Source organism: Ascaphus truei, chromosome 17 (assembly GCF_040206685.1).
Source record: "Ascaphus truei isolate aAscTru1 chromosome 17, aAscTru1.hap1, whole genome shotgun sequence".
NCBI lineage: Eukaryota > Metazoa > Chordata > Amphibia > Anura > Ascaphidae > Ascaphus > Ascaphus truei.
Window position 1 is genome coordinate 34,862,945 of NC_134499.1, and position 18,353 is coordinate 34,881,297.

General features: G+C 41.2%; 1 protein-coding gene across 6 annotated transcripts in view; it reads right to left on the bottom strand.

Moving 5' to 3' along the window:
• PTPRG (protein tyrosine phosphatase receptor type G) overlaps positions 1–18,353 on the bottom strand; it is a 386,148-nt gene that overhangs the window by 169,083 nt on the left and 198,712 nt on the right. For all 6 annotated transcript variants that reach the window (XM_075574780.1, XM_075574781.1, XM_075574782.1 and 3 more), the window contains one exon: positions 17,829–17,977. In XM_075574780.1, the coding sequence (XP_075430895.1) occupies positions 17,829–17,977 (149 nt within the window). The remainder of the gene's footprint in view (positions 1–17,828; positions 17,978–18,353) is intronic.

An 18,353-nucleotide genomic window follows, 5' to 3' on the forward strand; every position in this document is an offset into this window, starting at 1 on the left:
AGTAGTCCACAAGTAATTATGAAGATGTAGCATATTTCTAACTATATCTACCAGTAAGTTAAGAGTTGCAGGCTTACACTTCTATGTGCTATTAATATAATATAGTCAAATAACCAATATAACCATTGTATTAACATTCAAATCTGCATATTTTTTCCCTATTTTTTATTTTTTTAACTTCAGCTATGCCTTGTGGATATTACACAAAGTAACTGGCACTACCAAGGATCTTAATAACTACAGATGCCTGCGGAATACAAGGCAAACAAGACACGGAAAAGCCCAATGTTACTCTGACAATCTTTATCAAAATACATCAATGACAAAAAAGACCGAATATGAGCTCAAAGATCAAAAACCGAAGGTTATAATGAGCTAATGTGATAAAGGATATATCGAGTGGGGCATAGATCGGATTAATAGCAGAAGAGTTACATTGCTGAAGAGTAGAACTGAGTGAGATCACAAGTGCATGGAATGCATGAATTAACAATCCCTATTGACCACGTGAGGGATAGGTATGCTACATAACACACATATATTTCACACCGCTCACTATATAGGTATGCTACCCCACAGAACAACTGCAGCTAAATGTAAAAAGTGCCTCAGTCTGGTGAGTAGTAATACTTTCTCACGATTGATCACCCTAGGACTTCTCCACCTGAACGCAGCCTTGTAATAATCCCAAATGACAGGGAAACCTGCAGCTCCCTGTTGGCGTCTCTCCGATCACGGAATTCAAAACAAAAAGGTGGTAGATCAGTGAACTTTCCGCCCCTGATGGAATCGGAACTCGCCAGCAATGGGGAAAAAACAAAAACCGGTTTATTTAAACTACATCAAAATGATACAAAGGTACACAAACAATAGATCTCCTCCCACGCGTTTCCCGCCCTATCTAGCGCTTTCTCAAGGAGTATGTATAGGAGGAAATCTTTTGTTTTGTTTGTGTACCTTTGTGTCATTTTTATGCAGTTTAAATAAACCGTTTTTATTTTTCCATTGCTGGCGAGTTCCGATTCCATCAGCGGCGGCAGTTACACTGATCTACTACATTTTTGTTCAAAATACATCAAACCCAGAAAACTTCTGGAAGGTCATCAACACCATGTCATGTCAAAAAGGACGAAACTACACTGACAAATCATACGGACATTGCAAAAGCATGCAATGAATATTTGTGGGGTGTGCTACTTACCTGCTATCAAAACCTGAACTACAATCACGAAGCTCAACATGGTTTACAGACCCAGGGTTCACCTCACAACTGGAAACATTTACCAGACTCTCTCAGAGACGCCACCGGTCTACGATCAAGACTTCAGCGGTCTTGCATTGTAATTTGGTCTGTATCTGTTACACAAGCGCATAACCTATCTTCAACTGTTCATAAAATGTCTATAAACGGAATTCCCCCTTCCTACTAGATTCCAGAGATTATGCGAGCCCGAATCAGATCAAAGGGGACTGATCTCCAGGATCTACTCGGAGATGGAAACAAGGGAGGGACCTCCCCAGCATGGGTACATGCTTAAATGGGCCGCCGACCTGAACATAACTATCGGGGAGGAAGACTGGGAAGAAATCTGGGGAGCAGCCACGGGGACATCCATCTGCACCACCACAAAGGAAAATATCTATAAGGTACTCTTCTACTGGTACCTTACGCCAGTGAGACTAAAACAAATCTACCCTCTGGCATCGGACCTGTGCTGGAGAGGCTGTGGTCAAAGGGGGGACATGGCCCATATTTGGTGGACATGTCCAGAAATTAAGAAATACTGGACTACGGTCCAAAATTTAATAAAAGAGGTCACAGACCTCGAGTTACCCATTGAGCCGCTGACCTACCTACTGGCCAGACCAACTGAGGAAATTGGTCGTCCAACTAGGAAATTGATCTCCTTTATTCTCACAGCGGCAAGGTGTGAAATAGCGTCCTCCTGGAAGAAGGTAGCCCCCCCTACTAAGGGAATGATAAAAAAAAGACTCAACGAAGTGATGCTTATGGAAAAGCTTACGGCCTACCTAAAGCAAAAAGCTAATTCGTTCGAAAGGGTGTGGGAACCGTGGCTGTCACTATAGGACGGGGGTCCCCCTCGGGTCAAAACAGGAATCCCCCCCCCCCCCCCATAGAGTCTAGCAGCCCTAATAACTGGGACGCGGGACGCCCAGAAGAAGGTATACTCCCCCCCCTCTTCTCCCCTCCCTCCCTGTTCCTCCCCCCCCCCCATATAGGTTCCCCCCTCCCCCCTCCCTTTTCTTTCCCCCACTTCGGTACTATACCAAGCTTCCCCCTCTTGGGAAGTGCTCTTTATGGGCAAGCTGCCTTGCCCCTCCCCCACAAAAATTGAAAATGGCGTCATGTATTGGGATGAAAAATGTTGTCACTTGTATTCATGTAACTGTGTACCTACCCAATAAAAAAGTTTGGAAAAAAAAAATGTCTATAAATATAATGTGTAACCTGTTCATTTAATGTAACCATTCAGCAAGTGATTACGTCACAGGTTCCTATTGGTCTGCAGGATGCGAGACATTGAAGCCGCCATTTCGATAACCCCAACTAGCCCAGCCAAAGCTGCTACCAGCACCCGCTTCCGAGGTAAGTATCTCAGGAAGCAGCAGGTCCCCAGCTCTGGAGACCAGCTTCAATCCCATTTATTTTTAAAACTGTCACCAGTTGTGTTGCTTTAATTTAAATGATGTATGATGTTTTAGAGACTATTCTTGTGCTTCTGGCTTCCCATGATGCGGGGGTGTAAAATTCCCGTATGTGTCCCAGTAACCCAGTATGTATCTTGGGGGCCCGGAGTAGACATTAACATGGTCCAGCTCCCTCCTTCCCACCCATACAAACAAAAAAGGTAGTGCAGGGGGTGGACTGCTAATTTAATCTAATACAGATTAAACTGCATACTTCTCTCTTAAGGCTATCCTCTCCTCTGTTCCTCCTCACATCTCACCCTAATCTCTCACTATGTACCTGTTCGCCACTTTTGTATCCAAAGCCCTCTCCTGCCAAAACACCCACACCTCTCTCACATACTGCCCCACACCTCTGGAATGTCCTTCTCCCCAATGTTAGACAAGCACCATCTCTCTACAAATTAAAGGGCGTATTTTAAGATAGCGCCTTTGGCTAGTACTATAAATCTCATACGCACTTACCATGACCTCTTCCAGACACACTCCCAATAACACCCTCCTGTGTCTAAACTCTCCCTACTTACCACTTAAATTGCAAGCTCTTCAAAGCAGGAATCTTTTTTCACAATATTATCTCATGTCTGAAGCACCTATTCCTATTATTATTATTATTTAAAAGGTGAGTTAGGGTAGGCTTAGCGCTCCCTCTCTGGCACACAAAGCCCCAACTCGTATTTTAACCTCATCTCTGGCACATTCCAATCTTCCTTCAAACATATGTCTAAAGGTAACTTCTCATTACGAATTCTCCCGTATCGCTCTGCTGCTTTGACACCGTTGTTCATCCCCTTCTCCGGCACACCCATTGGTCTCTGTGATACAGCCCTCTCCTTGTTCAAGTCCTACCTATGAAACCATTTTTTTTAGCTCTTCCTTCCCTGGCTTCACATCCTGCTCACTCCTCTGCCAGGGTTCCACAAGGCTCTGTCCTTGGCCCTCTGCTCTTCTAACATTGTACCACTTCTCTCTGTGAACGAATACAATCCTTTGGATTTCAGCAGCATTTCTATGCTGACGACACCCAAATCACCCCTCTAATGACCTCTACCCCTCTCTCTGGTCTCGTGTCCCCAACTGTGTATTAAGAATCTCCTTCTGGATGTCCCACCATTATTTGAAGCTTAACATGTCCAAAACAGAATACGCTTCCCCCCTTCCACCGTCACTCCTACCCCCAAACTCTCCCTCACTGTCAACAATACCACAATCTCAACACACCAAATCCGCTGCCTAAGAGTAATCCTAGACTCTGCCCACTCCTTACATTCGAGCCATCACTAAGTCCTGCCGTATTCAACTAAGAATTATTGCTAGGATATGCCCTTTTCTCACGACCCAACTAAAATCCTAATTCACTCACCTTCTCATATTTGCCTTGTCCACCTGTCCCAACTTCAATCCATCCAAAATGCTGCTAGACTTCTCTACCTCTCTTGCTGCTCCACCATGCAGAGGCCTACACTGGCTTCCCATAGCCTCTAGAATTAAAACGCTACTTATGACATACAAAGCTCTCTACACTGCTCCCTTTACAGCTCAGCCTTCATCACCAAATATATCCCTAAATGCCCCGTCCATTCTGCCCGACATTGGTCTCTCCTCCTGGCTTATTATCTAATCTCACTTTTGCCTACCAGACTTTTCCTGTGCTGCCGCCTGTGTCCGGAATTCCCTACCACGCATCATGAGACCTTCTAACCAGCTTCCAGACATTCAAAATTGCTCTAAAGACACACCTTTTCAAGGAAGCCTATCTGACCTACCTCCAACATCCATCCACCAACCCTTTTGGTACCAGCTGTGCGAGTGGACCAAACTCCATGCCAACACCCCCCAACATCCACACCCCCAAACCTTAATAGATCCAGCAGTGCGACTGGACCCCACCCTGAGGCATACTCCACCCCTATTATGAGCAGTCTCTTTACCTTTTCATTTAACATTGCCCCTTATTCCCTCTAGAGCAGTGGATCCCAACGCCAGTCCTCAAGGACCAGTAACAGTGCAGGTTTTAAGGATACCCCGGCTTGAGCACAGGTGGTTCAGTCACAATGATTGGGCCACGTGTGCTAATGAGAGGATTTCCTTAAAACCTGCACTGCACAATGATTAGCACAGGTGGCCCAATGAGAGGATTGCCTTAAAACCTGCACTGTTAGTGGTCCTTGGGAACCACTGCTCTAGTGTGAGCTCCCAGAATCGGGGTCCTCATTACTTTCTGTATCCGATTGCACTCGTCTGTCCTTACTTCTATGTCATTCTGCTTATGTCATTGATGTCGCTCTGTACCTCCCAATGTACCCCGCAGTGGAATATGTTGCTGTGTTACAAATAAAGGATATAACCCCTATGCAAACCTTTCAAAAACAAGTCTTTAAAAATGTCACCATTAGAATTTAGGAAGCAAACCAATAGGATTTGAGTTCTTTTTAATGCATGGAGGAAATGAATCATGCGTACATATGCAATCTAGGTGCTCCGAGTGGAAATCATGGCACCAGAAGAAGCAGTGAATGAGGTAGATCGCAATGAATAAAACATTCATAAGACTTAATAAGGAAACAGGTCCATTAAAATATGCAAAACATTCCCCTTTCTGTGACGGCTCTGATTTTTATTAATTAAATATATACACTGTTTTAAAATACTTAGTAACAAGAAGGGTGATCTATTCATTTTTTTTTTTTTTTTTGCAAGATGAATATTTAATTGCTACCCTGTTAAGTGGGACTGCTCTCAACTCTTAAAAAAATATATTATATATTACAGGATACACATTGTTTATTTTCCAGCTAGACATGTTCACATAATTACAAAAAAGCTGCTAGTTGATTAGCATTCCTTGTAAATGTAAGTGTCTTACTTTGTACTCAGCCATCCCCATCTCTGCGTTATTCACCGATGTAAAAGATGACAAACCCCAAGCAATGGCATGTTAGCCACTACTTACGCCACCCTCTGCTCTCCCCAAACTGCCTGGTTATCCTGACACAAGTGAAGTCATCATTATGCATGAACACCTATATTTAAAACCCAATGCATTATGGAGTAGTGCCGAATAAATTAGACTTCAGATTACAGGGGGAGCTTGTGTGTAAATACAGGTTATATTCGCTAGATTGTACAGAAAGTCCAGCTAACAAGACAGCTATTATAATCAAACACTAAAGGACGTATGTAACCACGCAGACATGTTTAATGCACGAAGGTGCATTAAATGGAAGATTGTTGGCGAGAGTGAGTTATGGCACCCAAGACCTGGCAGAGTTTTTGAGAAAGAGCGAATAAATCACTACTACAGTCCCATGTAACAGGTATATCATAGGTTTATGTTTAAATATCTATCCATATGCAAAACAAATCTGTATTTGGTGTTTGAATAATATATACAATGATAAAAAATAGCAAAACCGTATAATTCTGCGTTTAGCTTTTTTTTGATGCCAGTGACATCACCACCCGATCGCTGGAAATATCAAAATCGTCTGGCTTCCAGCGATCGCGATGGCTGACGTCACGCGGTCACGCTCACTATGGGCACCCAAAGCGGACAACATGTACTTGCAACGGCGCTGCGCAACGTCGCAAGTACTATAAACTCAGCGTTTACATGGCCTGTTGGATTGCGTGACGGGGGCGTGCCGGGAGGCATACACCCTCAGCGGCTGAACTGCGCACGTGACGTGGCCATTGCAAATGTATTTGATTCTACACAGGGCCTATGACCGCGAACATTGCCTTATGGCATTTTGGTCCCGCCTCATGCGGCCGCGCTAACCATGGAAATGGCCCATGGGAGATGTATGTATGTTACAGAACACTTGCCCTAAAGTGTATATAGGGGAACTCTAAAAGGGAATTAAGAAGCGTTTTAGAACATCATAGCGCCAGTAATAAAAATGAAAAAGAAGTAGTGTATCAAGATATTTCCATGATATAATATTTAAAAATGTTATATACTGTAACCGTTGCAGAGCCAGCTATTATCTGATATTGTAAGACCCGTGTCCGGTAAACTGCAGCAAACAAACTGAAAATGTGAAATACTGTGTATCGTGGGAACACAGGAGAAGATGTACAAGCAATTATGTGATACAAGACTATTACATTATGTGAGGCGCAAGCTACCATTTGATACAGCTGTGTATTGGCGCCTGGGGGTACTTTAGCAGTGTCCGGTCAGCATACATTTAGGAGCGCTGGTTCAGTATACCTATTCATTGCATTAGAGAGTATATGAAAATTGTACAATTTCAATTTGAGCAGGATTTGAAAACCGCACATTCTGATTATGACGTAGAGTTGACTGGTTGTTTTGTGCATAGCTTTTCACCCAAATGAACAACTAATTAATTTTCAATAATAAATATAATTCGCTTCCAATTATCTTTTTGTAGTTGGGGGGGATAGCAAATGTGACCAAAAAAAGTTTTGCAATCTTTTTTTCTATAGTATCATACAGACACTTCCCAAATTGCAAACTAATGCAGAGGGGGCAACAGTGGCTCCATAAGTCCAATAGTCATATCAAATATCAGAGAGTAGATCTAGGGAGACAGGTGTCCAGTGCAAGCTGTCGGTGTGCACAACAGCAATTCCTGACACCCAATAAGAATCTCTCACCCACTATTATAATGACCTATGTATATTCAGAAAACTCACTATTTATGGAGATCTAAGATAGTCCAGAAAGGCCCAACGATGTGCTTCCGTGGAGATGAACAGCAAGATGAGTAGAGAAAAAGGAGCACCATCCACAAACATGAAAAGATCCAGAGGGGGCTCACTCATACAAAATGTTGGACTTTATTGGGTCATACAAAAAAAAAAAAACCCTAACAAGGCAGCAAAACACGTTTTGCGCATAAAGCGCTTCATCATGATGTAAATTAAAATGACTACTCCTCTTGTCAACAGTTTCAAATTTGCCTGGAAACAAACCCCAAAAGAATTTTGTTGATCCTACATGCCTGGATTACTCCTAAATGGATACATTATCACCATTTTCAGAGCATCTGGAGCGATTCAGACATGTTCATGGTGCATTTGCTGGTGTTGACATGTCATTTTTAACCTCAACATGAACCCCATGTTTTAAGTATAATCTGATCAATTAACCTTTTCAGTGGCATTTTGACATAGTGCATCATGGGACATGGGCCCCCGGCACGCTGGGGCCCTTATGAAGTACTATGGGTAAAACGCTCATTTTCTATGTGGTGATTGCGCTGGCAGCTCCGTCAGAGTTCAACCAAACCAAAACATCCACTTCCTGTCTCCAGGGACCAGGCACGTCACGTGATCGCCTCAGGAACAAATCACATGACGCGGATGTGCCAGGGGGTCTGGTGGAGCTCTGTTGCTGCCAGCTCTAAAAAAAGGAACAGGAGTACACGGTGTTCACCGTTTCACTCAAGTTGAAAGGCTGCGGCAACTTACTCTCAAAATCAATAGGTGATGCAAAAAGTAGACAGGACAATCTATTTTATTACCTGCAGCAAAGTAGTTATTGCTTGTAAATGTCTGCTTGGATCTGGCTTCCTGTACACTTACACCATCACAGCACTGCTGTTCAAATTGAAAATAAATAGTCTGCCCCGCTGCCTTCGGGTCACTTAATTCCATAAATCAAACTGCAATGTTCCTCTAAAATAGGGGTGCTCAGCTCCAGTCCTCGGGCCCCCCCACCCCCCGTGCTGAAGCTGGGATATCCTTCAAACCTGACCTGTTGGAGAGTCTTGAGGTCTGGAGTTGAGCACCCCTGTTTGAAAACACTCTCCAACACGAGACAAAGTTATGGATTTAAAACAAGAAAAAAATTGAAGACTTGACAATATGACTTGTTCCTTTCGGCAAAGTCAGAAGGTGGGAATAAATGAATTAGTAATGTGATCCGTAAGTCAAACGTTTAGTAACTCTGCTGCAACACAGACAGCAGAGGAGTGTAGCATGGACTGTAATTTTAGCCATTAACTGGAATAATTAATATCCAAACCCACTGCATTTAATGATACACTAACTGCATCATCATCTATTCATGTCTTGCAATGGTGATAACCTTGGCTTTTCTTTTCAGGTTAGAATGAGGATGTCAACATCAAATATTTCTAAACATGTCATACAATTAATAAATGTGTCATTTATAGATGGCCATGGCTCTTCCTCCCCTCATATGATGTACAGGTTACAGTTAAAGTTCCAGCCAATTACGGACGTCACGTGTGCTATTCAGTAAGTGCAGCAGGGATGTTCTGCTCTAATTCATTTATGGTTAATTGAGAATGGAGCACATAAAAAAAAAACAAATGCCAAGGAAAGAGGAAACCCATTTTACTGAACCTACAAGCTTACCTGGGTTAAAAATGTAGTTCCAGTGAGAGCCAAACACCCTGAACAGATTTGCCTAGGCATAATTCCTACTTTATACACTTGCGATGGATAATTATGTGATGGCTTCACTTAAATAAACCAGCTGTAGACAGCATTTAAGGCTCATCACATATTTCATTGAAAAATACACCCAGACATGATAAATGCATGGTGAGTATACACCCGTATAAAGACTTTTTATAGGCTAAACTGTTAGAAATTCCGGCCATTACTGAAATAATGCTCGGGGCTCTCTTGATTGGATAATGCCTGAAGTTTTGACTATTCAGTAATGGCTTAGAATTTTTTTAACCTTGCCAAGTTTTTCAGCCAATCAGCTTTGAGTTCTCGTGTGACTGTAGTCATCTCTCTGTAGTAAACATTAATGCCCTGGCTGGTTAGCTCGGCTTCACCTCTGGCCTTCAACGCTTCCAGCTAATGCATTATTGGCCAGTAATGCCCTGTTCTGAAGGGATCATTACAAAAATGTTCTGTTCTTTTTTGTGTACTGTCAACTGCGACAGTAGATCTTACAATATACTATTGCAAGTGAAGTCACTCATTTGTAATGTGTAACATTTACGAGGTAATCGCTAGTCAATGCAGGGAGACTGCACCGATTATCAATGAACATACTTGTGTTGCCCAAAATGAGAGGCAAACAAAATGGAAAAGTATTAGTGTTAGAGAAAACCAAAAGAACAGGGTCGTCGACAACTTGTAAAACCCCAGGATATAGGGTTGACCAGGGCTCCCGTGTTGTTGAGTGTAGAGAGGAAGACGGAAGGGCCTGGTCCTAGCTCCAGAGGAGTGCCCAGTCATATGGTCAAGGAATGTGTGCTACATCCGGCTGGGTTCACTTCCTGTATAGGCTGGCTGGGACCCGTGAAGCCGCCAGGACCTGGGCAGTTATCCCTGTAAAGACCGGATAAAGGGGATGGACAGAATTCTCTGTGCTGCCCCAATTGTAGAGTTTTACACCCTAACTGCTTTCAGTGTTATGTTAATCAGCCTACTCAATGGCCTCTTCCACCTTTCTTTTAACCTGCATGCTTAGCAGGATCACCTAGGTCCATTAAGGGCTTGATTCTTAATATGTCGAAGTGACCTTAAATGGCCCAAACGGTCACTCTAGCCATATATAGAATGACGAGCTAAGCCTTTCAATGTATCACAAGCAGTATTTTGAAATGGGAAAAAAATTCCAACATTTTTGGTAGCGTTTTATGCCAATTGTGGCTACACCAGCTGTGTTCTGTGCATCGTGTCATATTAAATTAAAGTTACATTCTCAAAAAGACCAAAATAGCATCACAAGACTGAAATACCTAAACCAAGCTTTCACATGGCTATTTTAAGAAAATGTCAATGTAATACCGTACGTTTTAAGTATTTCATACCAAACAACCAATACATTTAAGTAGGAATATCCTTAGTTGTAATACATCTCAGTATTTATTTATTTATAAAATGTTTTACCAGGAAGTAATATATTGAGAGATACCTCTCGTTTGTCCTGTATGTCCTGGGCACAGAGTTATGATGACAAATAATACATGGTTACAAATACATAGTTACATAAGTGAACAGGGTATACATTATACACAAGACATTGCATGCACAGTTAAAGATAATCTATATTAGAGGAACAACTTATTAGTAGGGCAAATTTTTAATCAGTCCGTTTTTGATTTCAGGGATCAGCTCAAGCTGAAAGTGCGTTTGATGAAGAGCACGTTTAATCACAAACCTGCATGGTCAATTCCTCTTTATGTTTGAGCCAAGAACTGCATTAAAGGAGAAACCCGAACAATATCCTGCATGTCTTTCTGAGAATAAGTTCTGTAGTTTTAGATCATACTTACAATTTAAAAAAAAATGTTTCACTCTTCATGCCATTTTTAATATTTTAAAGCATCTTTTGATTTCTATAGCAGGTTTTATTTAGCATACCTCCCCCGCAGTGCAAGATCTTTATAACACTTTACTGTTTGGGATAAATGTGTTGCCAACATTCCCAGCAGTTTGAGCTGCAAACTGTAACAATAGATAATCTTACCTTTGTAATAAGAATGCATTGTAGCTGCTGAGTTACACTGACAGATTTAAAACTGAAAGGCAGCCATTTCGTGGGAAACTGTATTTTGGAGAACCAATCAATCGGCAGCTTAGGTAATTAGTTTTCAATAAAGGTAATCAAATGCTGCATATATTAAAATAAAAGATTTTTTTTTTTTTTAAGCTGCTTGGCTAGATTGCCTCTTTAAAATCCATAAACCGATGAGTTCCAGCTACTTTCAGCCTTCTTACTAAACGGTTCCCATAGATTTGAGTTGAAGTTAATAATTAAGGCGGAAAAGTTCCATACTCTAAAGCTAAAATCATTCCATAAAGGACAACCTGACTGTACTAATTCCAAGAATTTGGTTAACAGACCCATTTACAAATGAGTGGAACGGTCTCGGCAGAGTAGGAAGTTTATTACTTTCTCAATGAGAATTTTCTAAGCTTTCCAAACAGGACAGTAATTTTATGCTGCAATTCCACAGGACTGGAAAAATGCATTGATAAAGATATGGTAGTACAGTAGACAACATCTGTACTACACAGACAAAATCCTTTATACAAACTCACAAATTGTAGTGGATATATATATATATATATATATACAACTGTATGCTCATCTGCATGTCTTAGGCAGGTCTGCAACCCCGCCTTTCCCCATCATCACCCAGCATACAGCACTTCCACTGCAGCAAGGGATTCTGGGAAATGACATGCAAATGAGCACACAGTGTCACTTTTTGCCTCAAAAACCATTTTTAACATGGTTCCCTATAGGCTTAAGCTTGCTGCATGGTCACAGCTTTGAGCACAGCCAGGGTTAAGGTGCATACCCAGAAAACCACCCACAGACAGCTGTTTCGACCTTGATGGGTCTCATCAGTGTGGGGTTTATTGTTAATATATATATACACAATGTTGATTGTGTATATATATATATATATATATATATATATATATATATATATATACACACACTGTACACACTTGTACATTATTGCAGCTGTGTGCAACTCGAGTTCTCAAACTCCCCTTGACAGGTCAGGTTTTAAGGATATCCCAGCTTCAGCACAGGTGGCTCAATCAAGGGCTCAGTCAAAGACGGACTGCAGGGATATCCTGAAAACCTGACCTGTGTGGTGGGGGGCGGGCTTGAGGTCTGGAGTTGAGCACCCCCTGCATTACAGGGTCCTCTTCTGCGATCCTCGTCCCCTCTCATTCTCTCATGTCCTCTCACTTCTCCAAAACACTGCCCCTCCCGTCTGGTCACAGATATTTTCTTAAACTTTGTATTAAGAAAATATATGTCAAGTACAAAGCCATCAAATTATTTTATAAATCTGTGCAAAGAAAAAGGCTAAAATAGCAATTCCCTTCAATTATTAATCAAAATGTACACATGAAAGTAAAAAAAATGTTTTTGAGGTTCTCTTTATACGTTGTAAATGCTGGAAAATAAATCTTCAGAATGCGTAATTAATTGTTGGAATATATAAAGATATATACAAGTTCATATGCAGCTCGAAAAACGGTCATAAATTAGATTTTTTGTTTTTTTCCCCCTGTATTCTTTGCAACACACATTCCAAAATGTTAGTGCACTGAAGCAGGGGTTCTCAACTCCAGTCCTCAAGACCCACTAACAGGTCAGGTTTTCATTATATCCTAGCTTCAGCACAGGTGGCTCAATCAGTCCCTGCTTCAGCACAGAGACTGAGTCAGACTGAGGCTCTGATTGAGCCACCTGTGCTGAAGCTGGGATATGCTGAAATTGACCTGTTGGATTGGGGCTTGAGGACTGGAGTTGACCACCCCTGCACTTACTGAAAGTACTCATATTTGCCTATATTTTCTACGAGGCCTTACATTTAATGCAGTACTGAAAATAAGTGTGAATATGAATTTCCTTGAACTGAAAAGCATCACTTTATTAGTCAAATTCTAATCCATCTAGTCCAACAATAAAAAATAAAAATAAAAAATAAAAAGCTGATCTGTACAATTTGTGAACATTGCAAAAAAACCATCAAAAAGTTAATGTCTAATCGTAAACATATCATATTGCTTTATAACTTTGATATCCAACTACACACCCTAATGTTTCAATGTAACAATACTTCGTAATAGCAATGCAGTGCTGAATACCAAACTCTGTGCTCATACGGTGACAGGATAGCATCTGAAAGCCAAAATGTCCTAACAATGTGCAGAAAAAGAACAGAGAAAGAGGGCAATACCAATAATGGATAGTTGGCTATTGATCTTCTCTTTATAAGTGTAAGCCAGACTGTATAATGCACCAACATGTATTCATAAAGTAGAGTGCCCACTGACAGATCAATTCATGCATTGAATGATTTAAAGCAGCTTCAGCACAGGTGGCTCAATCAGCCCATGCTTCAGCACAGGTGGCTCAATCAGCCCATGCTTCAGCACAGTCTCTGAGCCACCTGTGCTGAAGCTGGGAAATCCTGACCTGTTGAGAGGGGGAGGGGCTTGAGGACTGGAGTTCAGCTCCCCTGGTATAGGGAATCAAACGAATTTCTAAATAGTCCAAATAAAACAGAGAGAAAGTCACTTGTGTATAATTGAAGCCAATAATTGTTGTCTTTCTTGCTGCATCGACAAAACCACATTTCTTAATACAGAAGATCAAGCTAATTAAATATAATTCCTAACATAATGATACAGAAGTAGTGAAGAAATGCTAGTTTTATTAATACATCAGGATCAACAAGAATAGCAAAAAAAAAACCCCACAAGGTTGTAAATGAAAAGAAATCAAATTCTATCAAATGCAACATACTGAAATAATCTACACTAAAGTCGAATGACCACTTATCAACGCATTACTGGGAACTTGGGGCTCAGGACAGGCGATAGGACGTTTGCGCACCCCTGGTCTAAAGCATAAAACAGACGATGTGTATTTCACTTCTCCATGACAAAATAGCCTTACATCCCTATCTTTCTCGCATCCCTCCCCCCCCAATCTTTTTATCCAACATCTATTACAAATGGTAGTTTAATAATGGCAGATCAGGGTTATTACAGCATGCCATAAGTGCCTATATATGCTTCTCTTCTGAAGCAAGAATGATCTAGTTAGAGATTAAATGAACTAGAATTTATATTGGGTGGGCAAGTGCAAAAAGGAGAAATTATTATCGGCTAATAAAAAGCAGATGTACATTCCGCAGTCTGTCAGTACTTTTGCATTTCTAATATCCTATAGGTATACAATTGTTTCTGTAAAGAGTCAGAAAAAATAAAAAAGGAAAAACCTCCCCAATACACAAAGATTAGCAGGGGAGGTACATCTCATGAACCAGTGACCGAGCTGGGAGCCCTTAACACATTTCGCTCTATTTGGGTTATGGCATATTACAACTCGGATCATTTATATTTATTCTGCAATGATAAAGGAGATGAGAGCTAAGTCACTGAAAGCAGCCGCCTATAGCCTGGCCTTTTCTAACTTGGTACCCTTTGGCAGAAACCACGATCATCTTGATTGATTTTATGTAATTACCGAATAAAACACAATGACCTTTAATTACTCAAGCTTGCAATGCAATACAAAGATAACCAATGTCTACTCTGGTCTTTCTACCTCACCGACTTGAACTCTAGTTTTCAAGACACAGGATGTCTGCGTCTGTTCTTTGCACAGAATCCTTATTAGATCAGTGCAGGTGTGTCTTCTGACCGTGTGTATTTAAAGCCCTGCCACTTTGTTACCGGAGGCTGCTACTCTGTTCCTGATGTTGCATATTATTGTACGCTGCGTGGCCACGGGATAAGTCACGTTTGTGGACCCAGGAGACATGCGCTTGTTTCTTTTAAATCTTTGCTGTATGGTGGAGGGTGTCTGTCCCTTTTTTGCTCACTAGAACTTACTTTGTGCACCTGGGTTGTAGCTACTACCAGCTTCCCCAGGCAAGGGCAGTAACCTGCCACACACTGATGAAACACAGAAGGTAGAAGCAGCCGTCTCCGAGTAGATTTGCCGACCATGCACATATTTACACCCAGGCTTTGATGTAAAAGCGGTGCAAACCGCCAGACACAAGCTTATAGGGATCCATGTCATTACCCAGCAACGAAGGGCGGGTCACCGTGTTGGTCCTTTCTTCCATGTAGTAACAAAGATGAGAGGGAGGAGAGAGTAGGATACCTTTTATTGGACCAACAAGTAGTTGATCTGTTACAAGCTTTCCAACCTCTCGGGGTTTAGAGCAGATGAAGGACCTCGAGAGGTTGGAAAGCTTGTAACATAACTACTTGTTGGTCCAATAAAAAGCATCATACCCCCTACTCCCTCTCCCTCCTGTGTTACTACATGACATTACCCAGAATCCCTGGCTGCAGTAGAAGCATTGTATGTTGAGTGACTGAGTTTGTGGGCCTGTCCGATACATGATCTCCTAAGATATCTTTCATAGCAAACACGATAGGTGTCCCTTAGTGTCCGGGATCTATATGCCACAAAGTTGAGATGCATGGAAACTAATAAAAAAAGAAAACTCCTTTGCGCAGGGTGACTTGCATATCCTCCTCTAATCATTTAGCACTTTCACAGAAACCATGCACAATCAACATTAGACTTTGATGTCAACAGAGGCACAAATGTCAACATTCAGATGTTTCAATATACAATCATGTTTTCAATGAATTGCTGACGGTCACAAAGCGGAGTCTGACTGCTGCCATTCAATGCTCACAATGCTAGGCTGAGGCTTTTCGTTGTTTGCAATATTTTCTCATCACCTTTGGAGATGGAGAACTATGCTTTGTATCCCTGAGAACACTGAAGTAATGTTCACAAGCGCCTTTAAGCACCAAATAAGGATAAATAACCACATCATTAGTGAGAGGAAACTGTGGAACTGTTCCCCTCACGCAGTTCAATGAGCTGCTTATGCAGCTATAATTGAAGAACTCCTGCGAACTTTCATGTTATTATGCAGGAAGTTCCAAGAGAATACCAACGTCTTAAATTTACTGTTTTTAATATGCTGTATACAGTACAAGCAAAATGTGATTGTTCGGGAGGAATAAAAAATCATTTTGCGTGACCTAACTTTACAACAAGTAATTTAGCATAATATCAGCTCAGAGATCAAATATACCCAAAACTTCATGGAACAAAGTGATAAAGAAAATAATTGCAACAATAGTAAATAAGGCTTAAAATCTGACTTTTGAAGCCAAAGTTTGTGCATAAAGCATTGTTAATGGGATCTTCTAACTTAGTACCAACAGGCGTGTGCGTAATCCAAACAATATAAAGCAGATGTTCAATAACAAACAGTAACCCTCTTGGAGAGCCAGACAGCTGATACAATGAAAATACGAGACAAAGTTTTGCTGTGTGTTGGCTATCGTGCATTTAATGGCACAGGCTTTCTTTCCTAGATCTAAAAGAAAGAAGTGTGCTGAAACCACTACCGTTGAAGGTTTTTGCGCAGTCTCTCGGGTTGTGACTTGGAACAAATAGGCACTTCTAACTACAGTCCACATCTGGCTTCCTAATTAAGTTCATGGCACATTTGCTTTCGAGTGCATTGACACGAGTGCAGCGCCAAAAACATAACTAGCTAAAGGACACGGAGAAAAAGTCAATTAACGGCCAACACTGTAGTAAAATGTATTAAAGCAGCAACCCAAGCTTTTTTTAAAATTTTGTTTACATTTATTTGTAAAAAATGTGGAAGCAGGGGGTCTCTAGGCTGAACCCCTTTAATTTCAGCCCCGGGCACCTCGTGCTTCCAGAGTTACTTACCTCCGAAGGGGGTGCCGGTATCTCTGCTTTATAAAGTGCTGCGTCACATGGGCCAATAGGGAGCCGCTCCGGGTGACGTCACAGCTTTCTATTGGCCTGCGTGGAGCTTTGAAAAAGGGTCATTATGTGATTCCTGCTACTGTAGGTGTATCAGGAAGCAGGGGGTTCCCGGAGGGGACATTAATGGGGTTCCCAGAGGGGACATTCAATGCGGTGTACCAAAAGATTTTTTTTTTTTTTTTTTTTTTTTTAAATCTACTTTTTTTTTTAAAGCGCTTGGTTTGAGTCTTTAAAGCAGCAAAACATCTGAAATCTTAAGTATTTATTTAAAAAAAAAAAAAATCAGTGTTGCAGTATTAGATTGTAACTAACTTTTTTTAATTCAACTCTTCGTGCCATTTTTCATGAGTTTTAATATGCAGAGCATCCTGTTATTCATATAGCAGGTCCACCTCCGCAGCACTGCAGCACTGCGAGTTCTTTGACAATAAGCAGGAAAATGTTGCAATGTTCCCAGCAGGTTGAGCTGCAAATAATGTATAAGGATACATTGTACTGTAGCTGCTGAGTTACACTGACTGAAGGATTGGTTGAAACTGAGAGGCGGCCATTATGTTAGGCACACAAATCCGGATTCTTACAGGAGCACCAGACGATTGGCAGCTTAGGTAAGAATGCAGAATTATACATTGTCACCGGCTTTACATATACAAATAAGAAGAAAAAAGGGAGAACGTAGTATTGCTGCTTTAAGACCCGAGCTCATTTTCAAGATCACAGATGCCAAACGTAAAGCTTTGAATACGTTCTAATTTTGTAATGATTAAAAGGGATTTAGTCCAAGTGGTATTATAAGTAACAGCTATTTAGTAACAGAAGTGTGTGTATTTTCTCTCACCTCGACAGGGAATCTTCTGCCATTAATGCCGTGCTCAGAGCCCGCTGATGCATTGCTTTGTCCCCAGTGGAATTCCACTTTCTCGGCCTTAAACCTGCCTGGCAACCCAGCACCACTGATAAAATAATCATCCTTCAGAAGAACGGCCACTGCGGAAGCAAGAAGAGAAACACCATGTTACAAATGAAATGACAAAGTCCTGGAATTGGTAAAGCTCCATTCTCACCAAGCAAGAACTGTCGGGAAAGAACAACCAGGGGGAAAAACACGCATTTTAAACCATCGCTTTATAATACTTTTGATTAAGTCCAGAAGTCATATTCTGAATAACAAAAAAAAAATTCACATTAGCTATTAAGAACATCAAGCATAAATTAGAAACATGCCGACAAGATTTCCATAACCCCTCTATTATAATACAGCAGGTTTTAGGAATGAGCACGGCCTAAAAAAGATTTTAACATTGTCCGTTTAAAAACTTCCAAAGGGATAAGAAAGAAAAACCTGAGAAGTTTAGATGTTTTA